This window comes from Carcharodon carcharias, chromosome 11 (assembly GCF_017639515.1).
Source record: "Carcharodon carcharias isolate sCarCar2 chromosome 11, sCarCar2.pri, whole genome shotgun sequence".
In the NCBI taxonomy this organism is placed as follows: Eukaryota; Metazoa; Chordata; class Chondrichthyes; order Lamniformes; family Lamnidae; genus Carcharodon; species Carcharodon carcharias.
In genome coordinates, this window is record NC_054477.1 from 18200010 (window position 1) to 18219084 (window position 19075).

Consider the following 19075-nt stretch of genomic DNA (forward strand, 5'->3'; position numbering starts at 1 on the left):
GCAAACATTCACCTTTCACTGTTAGCAAATAGTTGGCATGAGTCGAAAGCAAAAAATATAGAATGAAGAAAAATAAACTCCAAAATGAATTGATTTTCATCTCTTTTTATAAGTTAGGTACTTTAGAATTCTTTTATCAACATTACCATATAAATGACTTTGAATACTCCTAATTTTCATATTATTATTAATGATAATTAGTAATTTTTATTTTGTACAATTCTTAAGGGTGTGCAGGAACAGAGGGACCTGGATGTATATGTACATAGATCATTGAAGGTGGCAGGGCAGGTGGAAAGAGCTGTTAATAAAGTATACAGTATCCTGGGCTTTATTAATAGAGACATAGAGTACAAGAGGGGGTGGTGGTGGCATAGCGTTATTGTGACTGGACTAGTATTCCAGAGAAATGCTGTGGCGATCCAGGATTGAATCCCACCACGGAAGATGGTGACATTTGAATTTGATAAAAATCTGGAATTAAAAGTCTCAGGATGACCATGAAACTGTTGTCGACTGTTCACTAAAGTCCTTTAGGAAGGAAATCTGCCGTCCTTACCTGGCCTGGCCTACATGTGGCAATTGCCCTGGGACGGGCCTAGCCAGTGATGCCCACATCCTGTGAACAAATAAAGAAAAAGAGCAGGGAGGTTATGCTGAGCTTATATAAAACACTAGTTAGACCTCAGCTGTAGTATTGTGTACAGTTCTGGGCGCCACGTTCTAGGAAGGATGTGAATGCATTGGAGAGCGTGCAGAAGAGATTTACAAGAATGGTTCCAGGGATGAGAAACTTCAGTTACAAAGATAGATCGAAGAGGTTGGGAGAAGGCTAAGAAGAGATTTGATAGCGGTGTTCAAAATCAAGAGGCAGCTGGATAGGATAGATAGGGAGAGTCTGTTCCTGCTCGTAAAGGGATAGAGAATGAGAAGGCACAGATTTAAAGTGATTTGCAAAAGAAGCAAATGTGATGTGAGAAAAACTTTTTCACACAGCAGTGGTTCAGGTCTGGAATGCATTGCCTGGGAGTGTGGTGGAGGCAGGTTCAATCGAGGCATCCAAGAGGGCATTAGACGATTATTTGATTAGAAACAATGTGCAGGGTTACGGAGAAATGGCAGGAGAATGGCACCAAGTCATAATATTCATTGGGAGAGCCGGTGCAGACACGCTGGGCCAATGGGCATCATTACAATTCTGGGGTTATCAGAAGTTGTATGGACTGCTTACAGTACTGCTCACACTTTAAGCTTGTGGTGATTACTCCTGGCTGTATGTCACAGGTGTACAGATAATCATTTCCAGGCTCTGGGATAAACAGGAATGCTGCAACCCTGAAGCTCAACTACACGGTTGTATGCTAAGTGCCAAATGTTAGGGGAACATGGTGCTATGTTGCCTAATATAGACATGCTATACCATAATGTAATTGGCACCCCCATGCTATATGATGGAGCTTGAAGAAATGCAAAAATAACGTTTAAATCTGCAGCATAGCTTTGTTTGGATCTGTATGAATCTCGCAATGCCTTTTTTGATTCTTCAGTTAATTTGAACTTTCACTTAACTGAGTTTAGAGGGAAAAGAGAAGGCAGTCCAATTTATTTTTTTTTAACACTACATCAATTTTTCAGCACTCTACTGTTCATTTCATTGCTTTAAAAAAATCTTCTGTAACACTGAAAATAAAGGGGATTTTTCATTTTTGCTCACCCGGGAGAGCAAACAAGCAGGTTGCCTATGGCCAGTTTGTGATTTTTCTGGCTGTTTCAGGCACTTGAACACACAGCGTAGACTGATACTTCAGTGCAGTAATGAAGGAGCACCATCTGAGCTGCACTCTTTCCGAGGGGATGCTTAAATGACGACCGCTTGCATTCTTAGGTTGATGTAAGAGATTCGATGACACTGTTTTGAAGAATAGCAGGAGCGCTCTCGTTGGTGTCCTGGCCAACTTCACAAAAGCATGGTCCACGATAAGGTGCCTCTTGTCCTCAGTTTTCACCACACCAGCCTCTGCATTCAAAGTATCATGCTCCACCATTTCCGCCAACTCCAGCATGATACCACACCAAACACATCTCCTCACCACCTCCCTTTCCCCCCCACGCCCCCAATTATCATTCCTTGTGACAGGCTGGTCCACTTGTCCAGCCCCCTCAACTCCTCATCCCCTTCGCATGGCACCTTCCCATGGAACTGCAGAAGGTGCAACACCTGCCCCTTTACCTCCTCACTGGCCAAGGTGCCAAACGCTCCTTTCAGGTGATGCAGAGCTTCACTTGCAGCTCCCTCAATTTGATCTAATGTATTCACTGCTCCCAATGCGGTCTCCTCTACACTGGGGAGACTAAACGCAGACTGGATGACCAGTTTACAGAACACCTTCGCTCAGTCCACAAGGATGACCCAGACCTTCTGTCGCTTGCCATTTCAACTCACCATCTTTCTCTCATGCTCTCATGTCCATCTTTTGCCTGCTGCAGAGTTCCAGTGAAGCCCAATACAAACTGGAGGAACAGCACCTCCATCTTCCGATTAGGTGCTTTACAGCCTTCCGGACTTATCATTGAGTTCAACAACCTCAGACCATGAACTCTTTCCTCCATCGTGACCCCTTTTTTAATCTAATTTTTATTTATTTAATCAATTATGCATTTTAAATTTTATTATTTTATTTGTTCATTTTTTTAAATCCTTTTTCCCCAACCCCTCCTTCCCCACAGGGCCATCTGTCACTTGCTTCTATGGGATGAATTTTGCGGCCCGCTCGCTGACACGTAAAATGATGCACGGTGACAAGCGTGCACCCCAACACCACACGTCATTTCGATTTTCAGTTCGGTGGGCACGCAGCTGAGTCAGCTGTGCTCCTGCCAAACTGTCAAAAGCCTAATAAGGCCTGTTTAAAAACTAATTAAGATAGTTAAATGAGCTGCCCGTCCAATCTTAAAGTTGGCGGGGGGGCAGGCGAAGAGCCCAGGCGGCCTTCGCATTTTTCATGAAACCTCATCCACGGGCGGGATGAGGTTTCATGAAGTGTTTTAAAATTTGAATTTTGAATTTGAAATTTCAAAATTCCATTAAAAATTTTTTACATTTCATTGACATGTCCCAGCTCATGTGACACTGTCACATGAGGGGACATGCCTTATAATACTTCCTTTTCTGTATTTAGTTTTTAAAAACTGAGACAGCAGGGAGATTTTTGTGCTCTTGGGTGCACGTGTAAAGGAGTGCAGGTCCCGACTCAGGGAATCCCACCCCCCTCCCCACCAACTGCACAGGGAGCGCTCAGCGCTTCCGGGCGAGCATCACGCTGGGCGGGCCTTAATTGGCCTGCCCACATAAAATGGCGGCGCGCACCCCATCGGGGGCGCCGATCTGGTTCGCGCTCGCTCCCACCTGCCCCCGCACAACCCTCCCTCATGTTCTGCTTTGAACATAACTGCTGGAGACCTGGCTTCCAGTCCACTCTTACCACTGAAATAAAGGACTCTTTCTGCTTTTATGGCAGTTGCAACTTGATTTGCTGAGTACATTCACAGGATAGGTTTGGTTAAAGATTTCTGTTCACCCCATTTGATCCAATTTTTATACCGTATGAAACCCTCTCATGACATATTATATGGCTGTTTGCTAAATGGTTTGAATGTCCTGCCCTCAACCACACTCCTCAGCCACTCATTCCAGCCATTTGTTTGCCCCTTATCTAAAGAAGTGAATCCTGTAATAAATTTGACTTTCACAACCCTGAACTTGCTCCCTTTTGTTTAAGTTTTATGAAAGATCTGAAAGCATTTGAGGTTTTCCTGAGTTACATTAGATACCTTACTTGGTTGTACAAGCTCCACTTGAGGCTGAAGTGCCTTAACAAGTTGTTCCCCATAGCTCATTCTCCAAAAGCAATTAACCAAGTTAATACTGTGCAAAACTTTTCCACTGTGTAGTGAGTACAACAGTGGGCGAGTCATGACAGTCGCACTACACTGAATTCCCTCATTTATTTAATCCTAGTATGGTGTAATCCTTAGAGATTTAAGAATTCTAAAACTTTTTCCCATTAATTTTCAGAATGGAGCAGATGATATTAAGCGACATCGATGGTTTAAATATGTGGACTGGGAAGCAGTGCCTCTCAGAAAACTAAAGGTGAGCTGAAAACAATGTTTTCATCCAAAATACACCACACTGATTATTTTCTAGCAACAATTAAGCCAAATAACGAAACAATTCACTAAATATTTTAGTGCTGTATACCATTCATGGATGGAAGTTTAAAGTATTTGCCGTGCTTTTACAATGTTTGTTTAATTTAGGAACAGAACGTGAAAAATCCATTCTTGTTATATGTACTTTAGGATATCCTGTTTATCAGGAAGGCAAAGCTTTTCACTTGCTTACTCCTGTATGATCTTTTCTCCAGTGAACATATGTTCAGCTCTGTAAATCTCCTCATAAAGTTTACTGTTTCCTGAATGCTTTCCAATGTGTCTGTATAATTTTGAAAAGCTAAACAAAACTGCCCCCAATATCCTAAATGTATCCAAAATAATTGTTACAAGGCTAACTCCTTAATAGCTATGAAAATACAGTCAAGATAAATAGTAGCATTTGCTTGACCTTTTTGATAAACCACAGGGGAGGTGATGGCGCAGTGGTATTGTCACTGGACTAGTAATCCAGAAAGCCAAGTTCGAATCTGAATTCAGTAAAAATTTGGAATTAAAATGATGACCATGAAAACATTGATGATTGTTGTAAAAATTCATCTGCTTCACTGATGCCCTTTAGGGAAGGAAATCTGCCATCCTTACCTTGTCTGGCCTAAATGTAAATCCAGACCCACAGCAATGTGGTTGACTGTTAAATGCCCTCTGGAAGGGCCTATCTTGATACTCAGTTCTATCAAACTGCGACAATGTCTCAGAAAAGGAATGAAACCGGACAGACCACCCGGCACCAACCTAAGCTCCGGAAACGACTGTGGCAAACTCGGCCCTATCGACCCTGCAAAGTCCTCCTTCATAACGTCTGGGGGCTAGTGCCAAAATTGGGAGAGCTGCCTCACAGACTAGTCCAGCAACAGTCTGACGTAGTCATTCTCATGGAATCATATCTTACACACAATGTCCCAATACCACCAGCACCGTCACCATCCCTGGGTATGTCCTGTCCCACCGGCAGTACAGACCCAGCAGAGATGGCAGCACAGTGGTATACAGTCGGGATGGTGTTGCACTGGAAGTCCTCAACATCGACTCCGGACCCCATGAAATCTCATGGCATCAAGTCAAATATGGGCAAGGAAACCTCCTCCTGATTACCATGTAGTGCCCTCCCTCAGCTGATGAACACCACTTGGAAGAACCATTGAGGGTGGCAAGGGTGCAGAATACCTGCAGATACTGTGGGTGGGGGACTTTGTCCATCATCAAGAGTAGCTCGGTAGCACCACTACTGACTGAGCTGGCCAACCCCTAAAGGACATAGCTGCGAGACTGGGTCTGGGAACCAACAAAAGTGAAAAACATACTTGACCTCATCCTCACCAACCTGCCTGCCACAGATGCATCTGTCCATGACAGTATTGGTAGGAGTGACCACCGCACAGTCATTGTGGAGACGAAGTCCCGCCTTCACATTGAGGATACCCTCCATTGTGTTGTGTGGCACTAGCACCTTGCTAAATGGGATAGATTTGAACAAATCTTGCAGCTCAGGACTGGGCATCCATGAGATGCTGTGGACCAGCAGCAGCAGCAGAATTATACTTGAATGCAATCTGTAACCTGATGGCCTGACACACACCCCCACTCTACTATTACCATCAAGCCAGGGGATCAGCCCCGGTTCAATGAAGAGGGCAGGAGGGCATGCCAGCAGCAGCACCAGGCATACCTAAAAATGAGGTGTCAACCTGGTGAAGCTATAACACAGGACTACTTGTGTGTCAAACAGCATAAGCAGCAAGTGATAGAACTAAGCGATCCCACAACCAACGGATCAGATCTAAGCCCTGCAGTCCTGCCACATCCAGTCATGAATGGTGGTGGACAATTAAACAACTCGTTGGAGGAGGCTACTCCACAAATATCCCCATCCTCAATGACGGGGGAGCCCAGCACATCAGTGCAAAAAGGCTGAAGCATTTGCTACAATCTTCAGCTAGAGGTGCCAAATGGATGATTCATCTTGGCCTCCTCCAGAGGTCCCCCAGCATCATAGATGCCAGTCTTCAGCCAATTCGATTCACGCCACATGATATCAAGAAACAGCAGAAGGCACTGTATAGCGCAAAGGTTATTGGCCCTGACAATATTCTGGCAATAGTCCTGAAGACCTGTGCTCCAGAACTTGCCCCGCCCCTAGCCAAGTTGTTCCAGTGCAGCTACAACACTGGCATCTACCCGGCTATGTGGACGATTGCCCAGGTACACACTGCACACAAAAAGCAGAACAAATCTAACCAGGCTAATTATTGCCCCATCAGTCTACTCTCGATCATCAGTAAAGTAATGAAAGATGTAATCAACAGTGCTATAAAGCAGCACTTGCTTAGCAACAACCTGCTCACTGATGCCCAATTTGGGTTCTGCCAGAGCCACTCAGCTCCTGACCACATTAGAGCCCAGGTTCTAACATGAACAAAAGAGCTGAATTCCTAAGGTGAGAGTGACTGCCCTTGACATCAAGGCTGCATTTGATCAAGTGTGACATCAAGGAGCCCTAGCAAAACTGGAGTCAATGAGAATTGGAGTCATATCTAGCACAAAGGAAAATGGTTGTGGTTGTTGGAGGTCAGTCATCTCAGCTCCAGGACATCACTGCAGGAGTTCCTCAGGGTAGTGTCCTCGGCCCAACCATCTTCAGCTGCTTCATCAGTTACCTTCCTTCCACCATAAGGTCAGAAGTGGGAATGTTTGCTGATGATTGCACAATGTTCAGCACCATTCGTGATGACTCAGACACTGAACCAGCCCATGTCCAAATACAGCAAGACCTGGACAATATCCAGGTATGGGCTGACAAGTGGCAAGTAACATTCGTACCACACAAGTGCCAGGCAATGACCATCTCCAACAAGAAGAATCTAACCAGCACCCCTTGATGTTCAATGGCATTACCATCACTGAATCCCCTCCTATCAACATCCCGGCGGTTACCATTGACCAAAAACTGAATTGGACTAGCCATATAAATACTGTGGCTACAAGAGCAAGTCAGAGGACGGGAAGAGTGCAATAAGTAACTCACCTCCTGACTCTCCAAAGCCTGTCCACCATCTATTAGGCACAAGTGTGATGGAATACTCCCCACTTTCCTGGATGAGTGCCACTCCCACAATACTTAAGAAGCTTGACACCATCCAGGAAACAGCAGCCTGCATGATTGGCACCACATCCACAAACATTCACTCCTTCCACCACCGACGCAGAAATTCACCAAGGCTCTTTCGACAAACCCACAACCACTACCGTCGAGAAGGACAAGGACAGCAGATGGATAGGAACACCACCACCTGCAAGTTCCCTCCAAGCCACTCACCATCCTGACTTGGAAAAATATTGCCTTTCCTTCACTGTCACTGGTTCAAAATCCTGGAACTCTATTCCTAAAAGCACTGTGGATGTACTTACACCACAGGAACTGTAGCGGTTCAAGAAGGCAGCTCACCACCACTGTCTCAAGGGCAATTAGGGATGGGCAATAAATGCTGACCCAGCCAGCGAAGCCCACATCCCGTGAATGAATAAAAAAAATGACATGCATGTGAATTGATGGATGGAATTGTGAGGTTGATTTTACTATTTGGAATTAGTTTCTTAGCTGGTGATCATATGATAAGTTAGAAGATATCAATTGCATTGAGTTCCCTAAAAAAAAAAGTACACTGCAATTTTCAGTTAAACTTCTTTAAGTCACTGGGGGCTTTAAATTAACATTGGCAATCACTCTGACATATTATTTAACAAGGAGCATGAGGTTATGCAAGAAAATAAGCTGTTAAGCAGGTATTAAAATCCTGAAAAATTATCAGTTGTCTGTCTATTGCTTAATTTTATAAATGCAAATTGGATTAAACTGCCTGGTTGACTATTTGTTACCATACAGTAGTATTTATGTAAAGCAATTGATCTGTAGAACCAGTATCCACAGAGCCAACCTTCAACATTGGAACGATTACTTTCTATTTGAATCTCTTCCACTTCTCTGCAGTTTGGATGGCTTAATTTTCCTCGAGACAAATCTAGTCTGCTGCAGATGTACAAAATAATGTATGTGCAGATGCTACCCCACCCAAAACACATTTCCACACATACCAGTAATTCCTTTTTTCCGGTTCAATTTGGCTGTCTATTTGTGAAATTATGCACTATTTCTTACCGATGTGCATACTTCAAAACTTAATCTGCTTTAGTGCAGACTACAAAAATAATCAGGTTTGCATGTTTCTAAATCGGTTCAGGACTTCAAAGATCACTTGGAATCACTGTAGTGATTTATATGCTAAGTTTATTTTATCCTATTTGTTTGTTTTGTTAAAAAAAACAGGATATTTTAATATAAATGCATTTTTTTCCTTAATTTCTAACATCCTCTCTCAAACTTGTGTCCTTGAATATTTAACCCCTTAATTATTTCCAGCAATTTTCCTTTGTTTGCATTTTCATACTATTGTGAATTGTGGAACTTGAATGTAGATATTGTGCTGTCCATAAATATATTGTCATGTCTCTTGATACAGCACATTCCCAGTAGAAGTGATAAAACTATTGATTGATCTTGAGTTAGCAGGTTTTTTACATATGCACTTGGTCTCAAGTGGCTAATTGAACCTGTCATTGTCCATTCAATAATGGATCACTCCCAATATTTTTTTTCAATTCATTCATGAGATGTGGCCAGCGTTTGTTGCCCACCCCTAATTGTCCTTGAGGTGGTGGTGAGGTACCTTCTTGAACCGCTGCAGTCCATGTGGTGTAAGTACACCCACAGTGCTGTTAGTAAGGGAGTTCCAAGATTTTGACCCAGCGACTGTGAAGGAACGCCAATATATTTCCCAGCCAGGATGATGAGCGGCTTGGAGGGGAACTTCCAGGTGGTGGTGTTCCCATGTGTCTGCTGCCCTTGTCCTTCTAGATGGTAGAGTTTGAGAGTTTGGAAGGTGCTGTCTAAGGAGGCCTGGTGAATTCCTGCCGTGCATCTTGTAGATGGTACACACTGCTGCCACTGTGCGTCAGTGGTGGAGGGAGTGAATGTTTATGGATGGGGTGCCAATCAAGTGGACTGCTTTGTCCTGGATGATGTCAAGCATCTTGAGTTGGAGCTACACTCATCCAGGCAAGTGGAGAGTATTCCATCACACTCCTGACTTGTTCCTGGTACATGCTGGACAAGCTTTGGAAAGTCAGGAGGTGAGTTACTCGCCACAGGATTCCTAGCCTCCGACCTGCTCTTGTAGCCACAATATTTATATGGCTAGTCCAGTTTAGTTTCTGGTCAATGGAAATGCCCAGGATGTTGATAGTGGGGGAATTCAGTGATGGTAATGCCATTGAATGTCATGGGGCAATGGCTAGATTCTCTTTTGCTGGAGATAGTCATTGTCTGGCACCTGTGTGGCATGAATGTTACTTGCCACTTGTCAACCCCAGCCTGGATATTATCCAGCTCTTGCTGCATTTGGACATGGGTTGCTTCAGTATCTGAGGAGTCGTCAATGGTGCTGAATATTGTGCAATCATCAGCAAACATCCCCAGTTCTGACCTTATGATAGAAGGAAGGTCGTTGATGATGCAGTTGAAGATGGTTGTGCCGAGGACACTACGGTGATGAACTCCTGCAGTGATGTCCTGGAACTGAGATGACAGACCTCCAACAACCACAGCCAACATCCTTTTGCTGGATCTAACGCAATCTGCAGAGAGTTTTCCCCCCTGATTCCCATTGACTCCAGTTTTGCTAGGGCTCCTTGATGTCATAGTCGGTCAAATGCTGCGTTGATGTTAAGTGCAGTCACACTCACCTCACCTCTGGAGTTCAGTTCTTTTGTCCATGTTTGCACCAAGGCTGTAATGAAGTCAGGAGTTTAGTGGCCCTGGCGGAACCCAAACTGAGCATCAGGTTATTGCAAAGCAATTGCCGCTTGATAGCACTGTTAATGACAAGGATTTACATCTTTGTCAATCTCTCTCTTGAGCTCCCACCTGTCCCTGACTTTCTGTTTTGCTTCACCTGCTCCACCCCCCTCTTAAACAGTATAAAATCCATCACATCTCCGTTTCTCTCTCCACATCTGCCACCAGACCTGCTGAGTCTTTCCAGCGTTTTCTGTTTTTACATTGTTTTTCCCTCTTGTTTCCCTCACCATCTGGTACAGACCACTAACAGCTCTGTCCTGTAGGACTTGGCCAGCTTGGTCAGTAGTGGTGCTACCGAGCCACTCTTGGTGATGGACATTGAAGTCCTCATCCAGACTACATTCCGCGCCCTTGCCACCCTCAGTGCTTCTTCCAGGTGGTGTTCAACATGATGGAATACTGATTCATCAGCTGAGCGGATGGGGGGGGGGGGGTGTACTTGGTAATCAGCAGGAGGTTTCCTTGCCCATATTCGACCTGATGCTGTGAGACTTCATGGGGTCTGGTATAAATGTTGAGGACCCACAGGGAAGCTCCCTCCTGAGTTTAAACCACTGTGGTGTATGTGTCATGCCGGTGGGACAGGACATACCCTGGGGGATGCTGATGGTGGTGTCTGGTACATAGTAAGGTATGATTCCATGAGAATGACTATGTCAGGCACTAGTCTGTAAGACAGCTCTAGCCCCCAGATGTTAGTATGGAGGACAGGGTTGAGTTTGCCATTGTTGTTTCCAGTGCCTGGGTTAATGCTGAGTGGTCCATCCAGTTCCATTCCTTTTAGGCTTTTTAGAGGATTGATACAACTGAGTGGCTTGCCAAGCCATTTCAGAAGCAACCACATTGTTGTGGGTCTGGAGTCTCATGTAAGCCAGACCAGGTAAGGACGGCAGGCTTCCTTCCCTAAAGGACATTAGTGAACCAGATGGGTTTTTATGACAATTGACATGGTTTTGTGGTCATCATTAGACTTAATTCCAGATTTTCACCGTCTGTCTTGGTGGGATTCGAACCCCAGGTCCCCAAAGCATTGCCCTGGGGTCTCTGGATTGCTCGTCCAGCAACAATACCACTAACCCACTGCCTCCCCCTAATGTAGTGAAACTGTTTTTCATGGGCTTAGGTGTAATGAGTTAGGTTTCTCAGGAATATACAGCACCTAATTACATCTTTGAGGAACAGAATAATCTGCTTTATGTGCATCAGTCTGGATATCAGTCATGTTTTTTAAGTGAATATGGTCGCCATTTTATGCACGCAAGAAATAAGATGAATGACCAGTAAACCTGTTGGTTGAGGAAGGGTATACCCACTCCCCTTTGACTGCACAGGACTTCAAAATTATATATTACCAGCAGATCTTTATTTATTCTAGAGGTACTCAAAGTTAGTTACCTGAAAGGCATAATTTTCTTTTTCAGCCACCAATAGTACCGAAGCTCTCTCATGATGGGGATACATCAAATTTTGAATCCTACCCAGAAAATGAGTGGAAAAAGATTCCGCCTGTTCCTCCCAAGGATCTGGAAATTTTCAAGACCTTCTGATTGCGCTACTCGGCAAGGTGAACTCAGTTTCTATCATTTAAGGCTTGAAAGCCTGAATAAATAGTTCTGTAGAATGCTTTCTTATATAGTCCATACTGGTACTGTAACATTCTGTGAATCTCTGTAAGGTCAATATTTTACATTTAACTGGTATATGAAAAAGTATTTTAAATTTTTTGAGGTGGCAGATCTTTTCATTGGTTAACCTTTTTGAGTCAGTCTTCACATTCTAATGACCATATTAAAACATCTTAGGCATTCTAGATTGCAAATAAAGGTAACTACCTAAAGGACGCAATCTTTCATTCTGAAGATATCAAAGATGTTTTCCCCATTCAGATTAGCTGCAGGAGTTTCCTGTAACTCCAGCGGCTTGCAAAACTTGTGCTTTTTACTTTGAAAGGACAATTGACTTTTGAGTGTGCGCAGAGACAAAAAAAATGTTAGGTATTAGGAATTTAAATAATGAGACAGTCGGGTTGCATTCTTTGGGATTACCTGAAGTTTTCAAGATTATGATCAGGTTAACTACAGTGACCCTTGTAAACTATTGACTATAGTGAATGGGTTTAGTTGGAACAAAAGCAAAGTACTGCAGATGCTGGGAATCTGAAATAAAAATGGAAAAATCTGGAAACACCAGCAGGTCAGGCAGTATCAGTGAAGATAGGAGTATATGTTTTAAGGAGTCAAAGGGAAATTAGGTAAACTTTATTAGACTAATACAGCACAGAGGCCGTTCAGCCCATGTGCTGACTTTTTGAAAGGGAGATCCAATTTGTTCCACTTCTGTGACCTTTCCTCATAGCCATTACAATTTTCCTTTTCACTTAACTTGTGGCTAAAGCTACCACATAAAACAAAGGAACCAGGCACATAACAATCATTTCTCATAAAGAATAAATTGGGAGGTGTGGTGCAAAGGTGAATATTCTTTGAGGTTTATCAGAAAGAGTGGTATTATTTAGCTTTATTATCTTTGCCTGTGCCAAAAATTTTTTTAATTAGTTCAAGAAGAGTCAACATTTATTTATCTTGGGATAATTCAGTGAGAAAAAAAGCTACTTCCAAATAGGTCAGCAGAATACATGACGGGAATATGTTCTTCACCAAGCAGGAGCCCCTCTGGTTCAGTTTTTTGCGGGGTTCACTGTGTTTCTTGAAACTCTTTGAAGATGTCCATCTCAATGCAATGTTAAAGAAGTGTCATTGATTTGCTGTATAGAATATTTTATTTTGTGGGGTGTGGGTGTCGTGTTGCTGGCTGGGCCAGCATTTATTGGCTATCCCTAATTGCCCTTGAGAAGCTGGTAGTGAGCTGCCCGCTTGAACGCAGCAGCCCATGCAGTGTAGGTACACCCACAGCGCTGTTAAGAAGCAAATTCCATGATTTTGATCCAGTGACAGCGCAGGAACAGCGATATAGTTCCAAGCCAGGATGGCGTGTGGCTTGGGGAACTTCCGGATGGTGGTGTTCCCATGCATCTGCTGCCCTTTCTTGTCCTTGAAGGTGGTAGATGTGAGTTTGGAAGGTGCTGTCAAAGGAACCTGGTTGAGCTCCTGCAGTGCATCTTATAGATGGTACACACTGCTGCCACTGTGCATTGCCGGTGGAGGGAGTGAATGTTAAAGATGGTGGATGGGGTGCCAATCAAGCAAGCTGCTTTGCCCTGGATGGTGTTGAGCTTCTTGAATGTTGTTGGAGCTGCACTCGTCCAGGAGAAGTGGAGAGTATTCCATCACAATCTGGCTTGAGCCTTGTAGGTGGTGGACAGGCTTTGGAGAGTTGGGTGGAGAGTTACTCTCAAAAAGTGAAGAAACAAAATGCAATTAATCGCCACAGAATTCCCAGCCTCTGACCTGGCTCTGTCTCTCTTTCTTTTTCTCCCCATAGATGCTGCCAGACCTGCTGAGTTTTTCCAGTCTTTTCTATTTATATTTCAATGCAACATTAGTCCACCTTTAAAAGCCAAACTTGGATTCGCTAGAATCTCATCCAGATCCAGATATATGAGCCATTGTATTCCGTAGAGTGATTAATCATTTGCATAGATCAGTAACATTTTATTTAGCCTTTTGATATAACTACTTAATATTGGTAACGTTGAGTTAATAATATAGCTTTCACTGAAACTGCTCGACAGAACTTGGTGAAATGATGCCTGAGACTCTTAATTATATCTTTGAAAGGCACTGATAAGCTTGAATTCCCGATCTTTAACCAGAGGCCTGCAAGGTTTAATGTTTTGGAAAGACAGACCATTTCCAATGTAAAATAATCTCTGCATTTCCTTATATACATGCCTTCCTCCTCCCTACAGAGCACTGATGAAGTGTGACCAAGAGGAGTATTTTCATAAAAGGATCGGACATCAAATTGCACATTTTGTTTTTCACTTTTTGTTTTTGCTACATGGCCTGCCTGTACCTATGATGACCTCGTACAAATAAGCACATTGGAAGGTTCCAGACGGAATAATGGTTCAACTTCAGTACCCATCAGTATGTTGTAACTAGAAGATGTACACAAAAGATTGGAGGTCTAAACTGGAATTTTCTTTACATGGATGTGTGGTACAGATCATGTAATGAAACACCCAAATTTTGTATAATAACTATATTATCACATGTCCATTATGACACTTGTTTTTAATAACTGAATTCCTGTTTTGGTTATTCTAAAATGTGGTATTATTAAGCAGTGGATCCAGATTTCTTTATTATTGTAAAATTGCCTTGATTGAAAAGCACAAGTATTTCCTTACAATGATTTATTTTTAAAAAATAATTATTTGTGTTCATAGAGATGTAAAACTAGGGTCATATCACTTTGTATATACAGATACCTGAAATAGATGCACTATGCAAATATAAAAAATTTCAAATTTTATGATTTTTGTTTTGAGTAGAATCAGGATGTGGTTTTTAAGAAAAATATATGTATATAGATTTTATGTTTAAAGGGATCATCCTAAATACCAGCATCTTGCCATTTTTTTCTTACTTTGAGATGTAAGTATTTGATGTCTGCAGAACACTCAGGAGTTATCACTGGCTCCTATTAGATACAACTGTTTTCATGCTAAATTTCAGATTTTTTTTTTTCTAAAACAGGCTTGCAGTTTGAATACTTTTGTTCATTAATAGAGCCACAATGACAACTGGGCCTTTTACCATTTGGTTTGCTTTATTGATTAGGAGAGGTGGGGTTATAAAAATCTTTAAAAGATTTTAATTCTAAAACTTTTTATCTGTTTTTCATACATCTAGAAGTTGTAGCGGACAACTATTTTTTAATGTGGGTTTAGCTTCATTTTTTGGAAAAATGTATAGTATGGAGAGGATGTATGATGGGTAGGAGATGAGCACCAAGGCTAATGAACTTGAGAATGGATTATAACTCGCTAGCTAGAGGAATAAACCTTTCTCTATCTCAAGTAAAATATTGATGTACCAGAATTTGTTTATTGTATAGGAGAAAACACTAAAGAAAATATTTTTTGTCTTGGTCTTTAAGGATTCTGTTGTGTTTACCTTGACATATCTGTTTGAATGCATTTTTATGGCATATTGGAATTGATTAGAAAAACCCTGAGTATAGCACTAAATTCTGACTGTTGTGAGAGCATGTCTGATCTTCGCTGTTTGCTACATGATATATTTTTTCTTCCATCTCTCCCAACCCCAAGCCTCCCAAACATTCTAATTAGTTTCTCCTATATTATTTCCTAGTTAAATGATCTCCACTCCTCTACCAGTACCACACCTTGTTTGGCAGCTGTGAGATGATCTGTGTTTCTTTCGCAGAGTTATGGTCAACATGGTCACTCCTTTTTCCCCTACCTGATGACCCAACTAAGCTAAATTATTGAGAGAGAAATCATGGCATTATCACTCTGTGGCAAGTTCTACTCATGCACCTAACAGCCTTATGTTTTTCTTAAAATATATAAGAACCCCCATAGAGAGAGAGAGAGCACCTGATTCTCACTTGAGTATCTGTGCGTAATCTGCTCCTCAGAATCACAAGCTATAAAGACCTGTTTTTTGAAATCTGACTTGTGCACTGAATTTTATGGTTTACATTTCTTAATATTTTTATCCAACTGTATCTTACACCTTTGAGTTTGATGAACAGAATGCCAGACAAAAGAGGAATGGCTGACTGCACAAAATTATATATGTGAAATCAGAGAAAAACTGCAAGTTGAAATGCAAGTATGTCTGTTGTAAAGGCATTTTATTATATATTATAGTGTTCTTCATTTGCCAACCCAGACTATCCTTGTTTTCTTTGAATATGTTTTGTACAATGAGATACTGTTCAAGATTAAGGTTTTTAATCAACCTCCTTTTTCACTGTTTTATCCAATGACTATATAACCTCTATGAATATTCCATTCGAAGTAGCCTTAATATTGCTGTACATAAACAAATTTCTAACTTGTTTATGTACTGCAGAATACTTAATCCTGTTAAATGTATGCTCCTGAATAATGTGTAAAAAGAAAAGAAAGTTGAGGTTTTGGTTCTATTTATAACAGGATTGCACTGTACAGTTTGAAGGCAGTTTAGGTTTACAAAGTTCCACATTTGCGATGATGATCATGACAGTTAACTGTCACTGTGCACATCCTGATTTATGTGCAGTTCTCATCCTGCAAAAGCAAGGGAATAAAAACATTTTAAACACCTTTTCCAATCTAAATGTGGGAGAAACTGCTGATGATAGCCATTGTGAAATAAAAAATACTGCACCTCCTAATAAACTGACCTTTTGAGGACTGTAGAATTGTAAAAATAGACGGACACCTGTACAGCTCAGTTTATGCTGTATTTGTTATGTGATTGTTGTATTGTACATATTGAAATGCAAATGTTTATTGCTGTTGGAAATTGTTTTTAGCCAAATGTATTTGTTCTGAATTTGTTTTACAGGAACTAATGACAATCTAATGATTTGAAAAGTAATTGGTTTCAGGGTATTGACATTGTTTGTTTCTTTTTGGTGCTTCATTTGTTCACTGTCACAGCCTCTACCAATTCAGACACTTCAAACCTGATGAAGAATTGAAAATATGTAATTTTATTTATTTTTTAAAAAGACTGATCCCCATATGTGCCTTGGCCTGTATATTCTGATTTACGATTAAGAAAATAGACATGACTCTGCAAGTCTGTGTTTCTTGCCAGTGCTCATTATAGCCACCCAGTTACAAGCCTGTTGAGGTGAATCAAATCTACAGCTTTTATTTTTAAACATCTTTTTAACTCCCATCCAACTTTCCAATTGTCAGCTTGGTGGTGCTTCACCAAACAATCTGGCTGAGGTTAGCATGCCCTTTCAGCTAAGCCTGAGATTCCCACTGTTGATGTGAAGAAGCAACTCATTGAGTTTCATCTTTTCATCTGTATTGCTCTTAATGACAAGCCCCAAATGTTATACAGTGTTCTTCTGTGTATACTTTAGGTCAATAATATGTGTCGTTTTGATCTTAAAGGCTGCATTTCAAATTTTGAGACTCTGCTCCATAATTTGCAGTGTTAGCAGTGTTTCCTGTGTCCCCTGTGATCTGGAGTTCGCCTTTACTATCCAACATACGATCGTATGACAGCATGACCTAGGGGTTATAATATGAAAACCCCTTTTGTGTACTGGGTACTGCCATCTCACAAGTGGATTGATAAACACTGTGTAGTGAGAGGAAGCTAGTTGTAATTCAACAAGCTGCTTCTGGTTTGTGTTAATCATTGAAAACAACAGAGCACACCATTATATGCCTGTTAGTGAGCTGAATTTAGTTCAAATCTCTGAAACTAGTCAGCTCCCTAACCTTAAGAAGAGAGATCCCCTCTTCTGTGACTGTTACTACTCCAAAGTTTGTTGAGTTCCAGCAGACTGAAAGCCAAATACCTGGCATGTGACCCTCCCCTAGCTCAATGTGTGTGGGGTTTGGCCACTTGAGCTGCCAGTCAAACCTGCTACCATCCTTCCCAGGTATAAGCTCTCTGCAGAAGTTGTCCTTTTGCTGTGGTCAAATGAAAGGGCCATTGCAGCATATTAGGTGAGAGTTACTGGAATGGATTAGGAAGCTTCATTGTCTTAAATTGATGTGATATTGCAAGAAACACCATTTTGCCAGATGTTTCTTCTGGATCTAATCCACGTTCCTGAAGCTTGGTGTTGTGTGGATTTAGCCCCCTGTGAGTCAAGTTTAACTTAATAGTATAATTTTAATTTATAGACCTGATATTTGCCCTAGGCTTAAGAGTCGAACCGCTTCAAACATGGCTGTTGCCATGAAAACTTGAAACAACACAGGGTAGATCAGTGTTTTCATTTTTTTTTCCTGAACTGTCACTTTAAAGTGCAATCCGTAAATCAAGTAATGTATAAAAACCTGCCAAAACAAAGTGCAGAAGATTCTTCAGCATTAATTGAATGAGAGGTGAAATTATTGTCTCCTTGATCCAAATCTGTTTAATTACCGCAATTATATGAACAAGTTTAATTTTGTAAATCAATTTTGCAGCATTGTACAGTCACTGATTTATTCTTTCAATTGCTCTAGTATAGCCAAACAGCTGGGTTTGCCTTCCTGGATTGTTATTTTTGCAGCACCTAATAAACCAGCATTCTTTAATTGTGTTAAGTTTTTTTGTTCCCCTAAGTTGCTAAGAAACATTACTTTAAAATAGTGTTGTGATCATACTCGGGCACATATGTTGATCCTTAACGTCAATCAATATTTTTGATTTCTAAGGCAAATTCTATTCATTTCCAGGATAGAATAACACGAACTGTTCTTTCTATAAAATCCCCTCCATAATAACAAATATTGGTATTAAGAATCTTGTGGTAACGCTGTGCTGCACATTATGGGAGAAGGGGAGGAAAATAAATCAGCCTTGACCAAGCCTTAATGGTAGAGGCAAATTAGTCTAACCTGGTCATGGAACAGTAGCAATGATAATGAGCGTCTCTAGCCAAAACCATTGACCTTGTCAGCTGAATCAGACCTGTGGAGAGCTTCAGGGCTAGTAGCAGTGAGGGTAATGTGCACAATCCTCTCCCTTTCTCACTCTCCACCCCGAACTAAGTAATTTATAGATGATGGTGTGATCGGTGAGAGCTAATTGTGGAATAACAATAATCAATGGAACTAAACTAATCCAGAAAAGCTTTATTTAATTTACTATATATATATTTCCCACTGTTGTGATTATTTGTTGGTTTATTGCACAATATAGAAGAGATAATTAAATGACTAATACTTTGGTCATTAATGGATCACTTTAGATGAACAGCTCCACTTTAAAAGTGCAGGACTAAATCAGGACTAGGTTTCCATTAATATATTTTTTCCACACTATTTATGCT

At 41.4% G+C, this 19075-nt stretch overlaps 1 protein-coding gene across 1 annotated transcript in view; it reads left to right on the forward strand.

The window, feature by feature from the left end:
- prkx (protein kinase X-linked) overlaps positions 1 to 18338 on the forward strand; it is a 128079-nt gene extending 109741 nt beyond the window's left edge. The window contains exons 7-9 of the mRNA XM_041199379.1: positions 4076 to 4153; positions 11569 to 11711; positions 14016 to 18338. Coding sequence (XP_041055313.1) covers positions 4076 to 4153; positions 11569 to 11694 — 204 coding nt within the window. The 3' untranslated portion in view covers positions 11695 to 11711; positions 14016 to 18338. The remainder of the gene's footprint in view (positions 1 to 4075; positions 4154 to 11568; positions 11712 to 14015) is intronic.
- Positions 18339 to 19075: the final 737 nt, after the last annotated feature.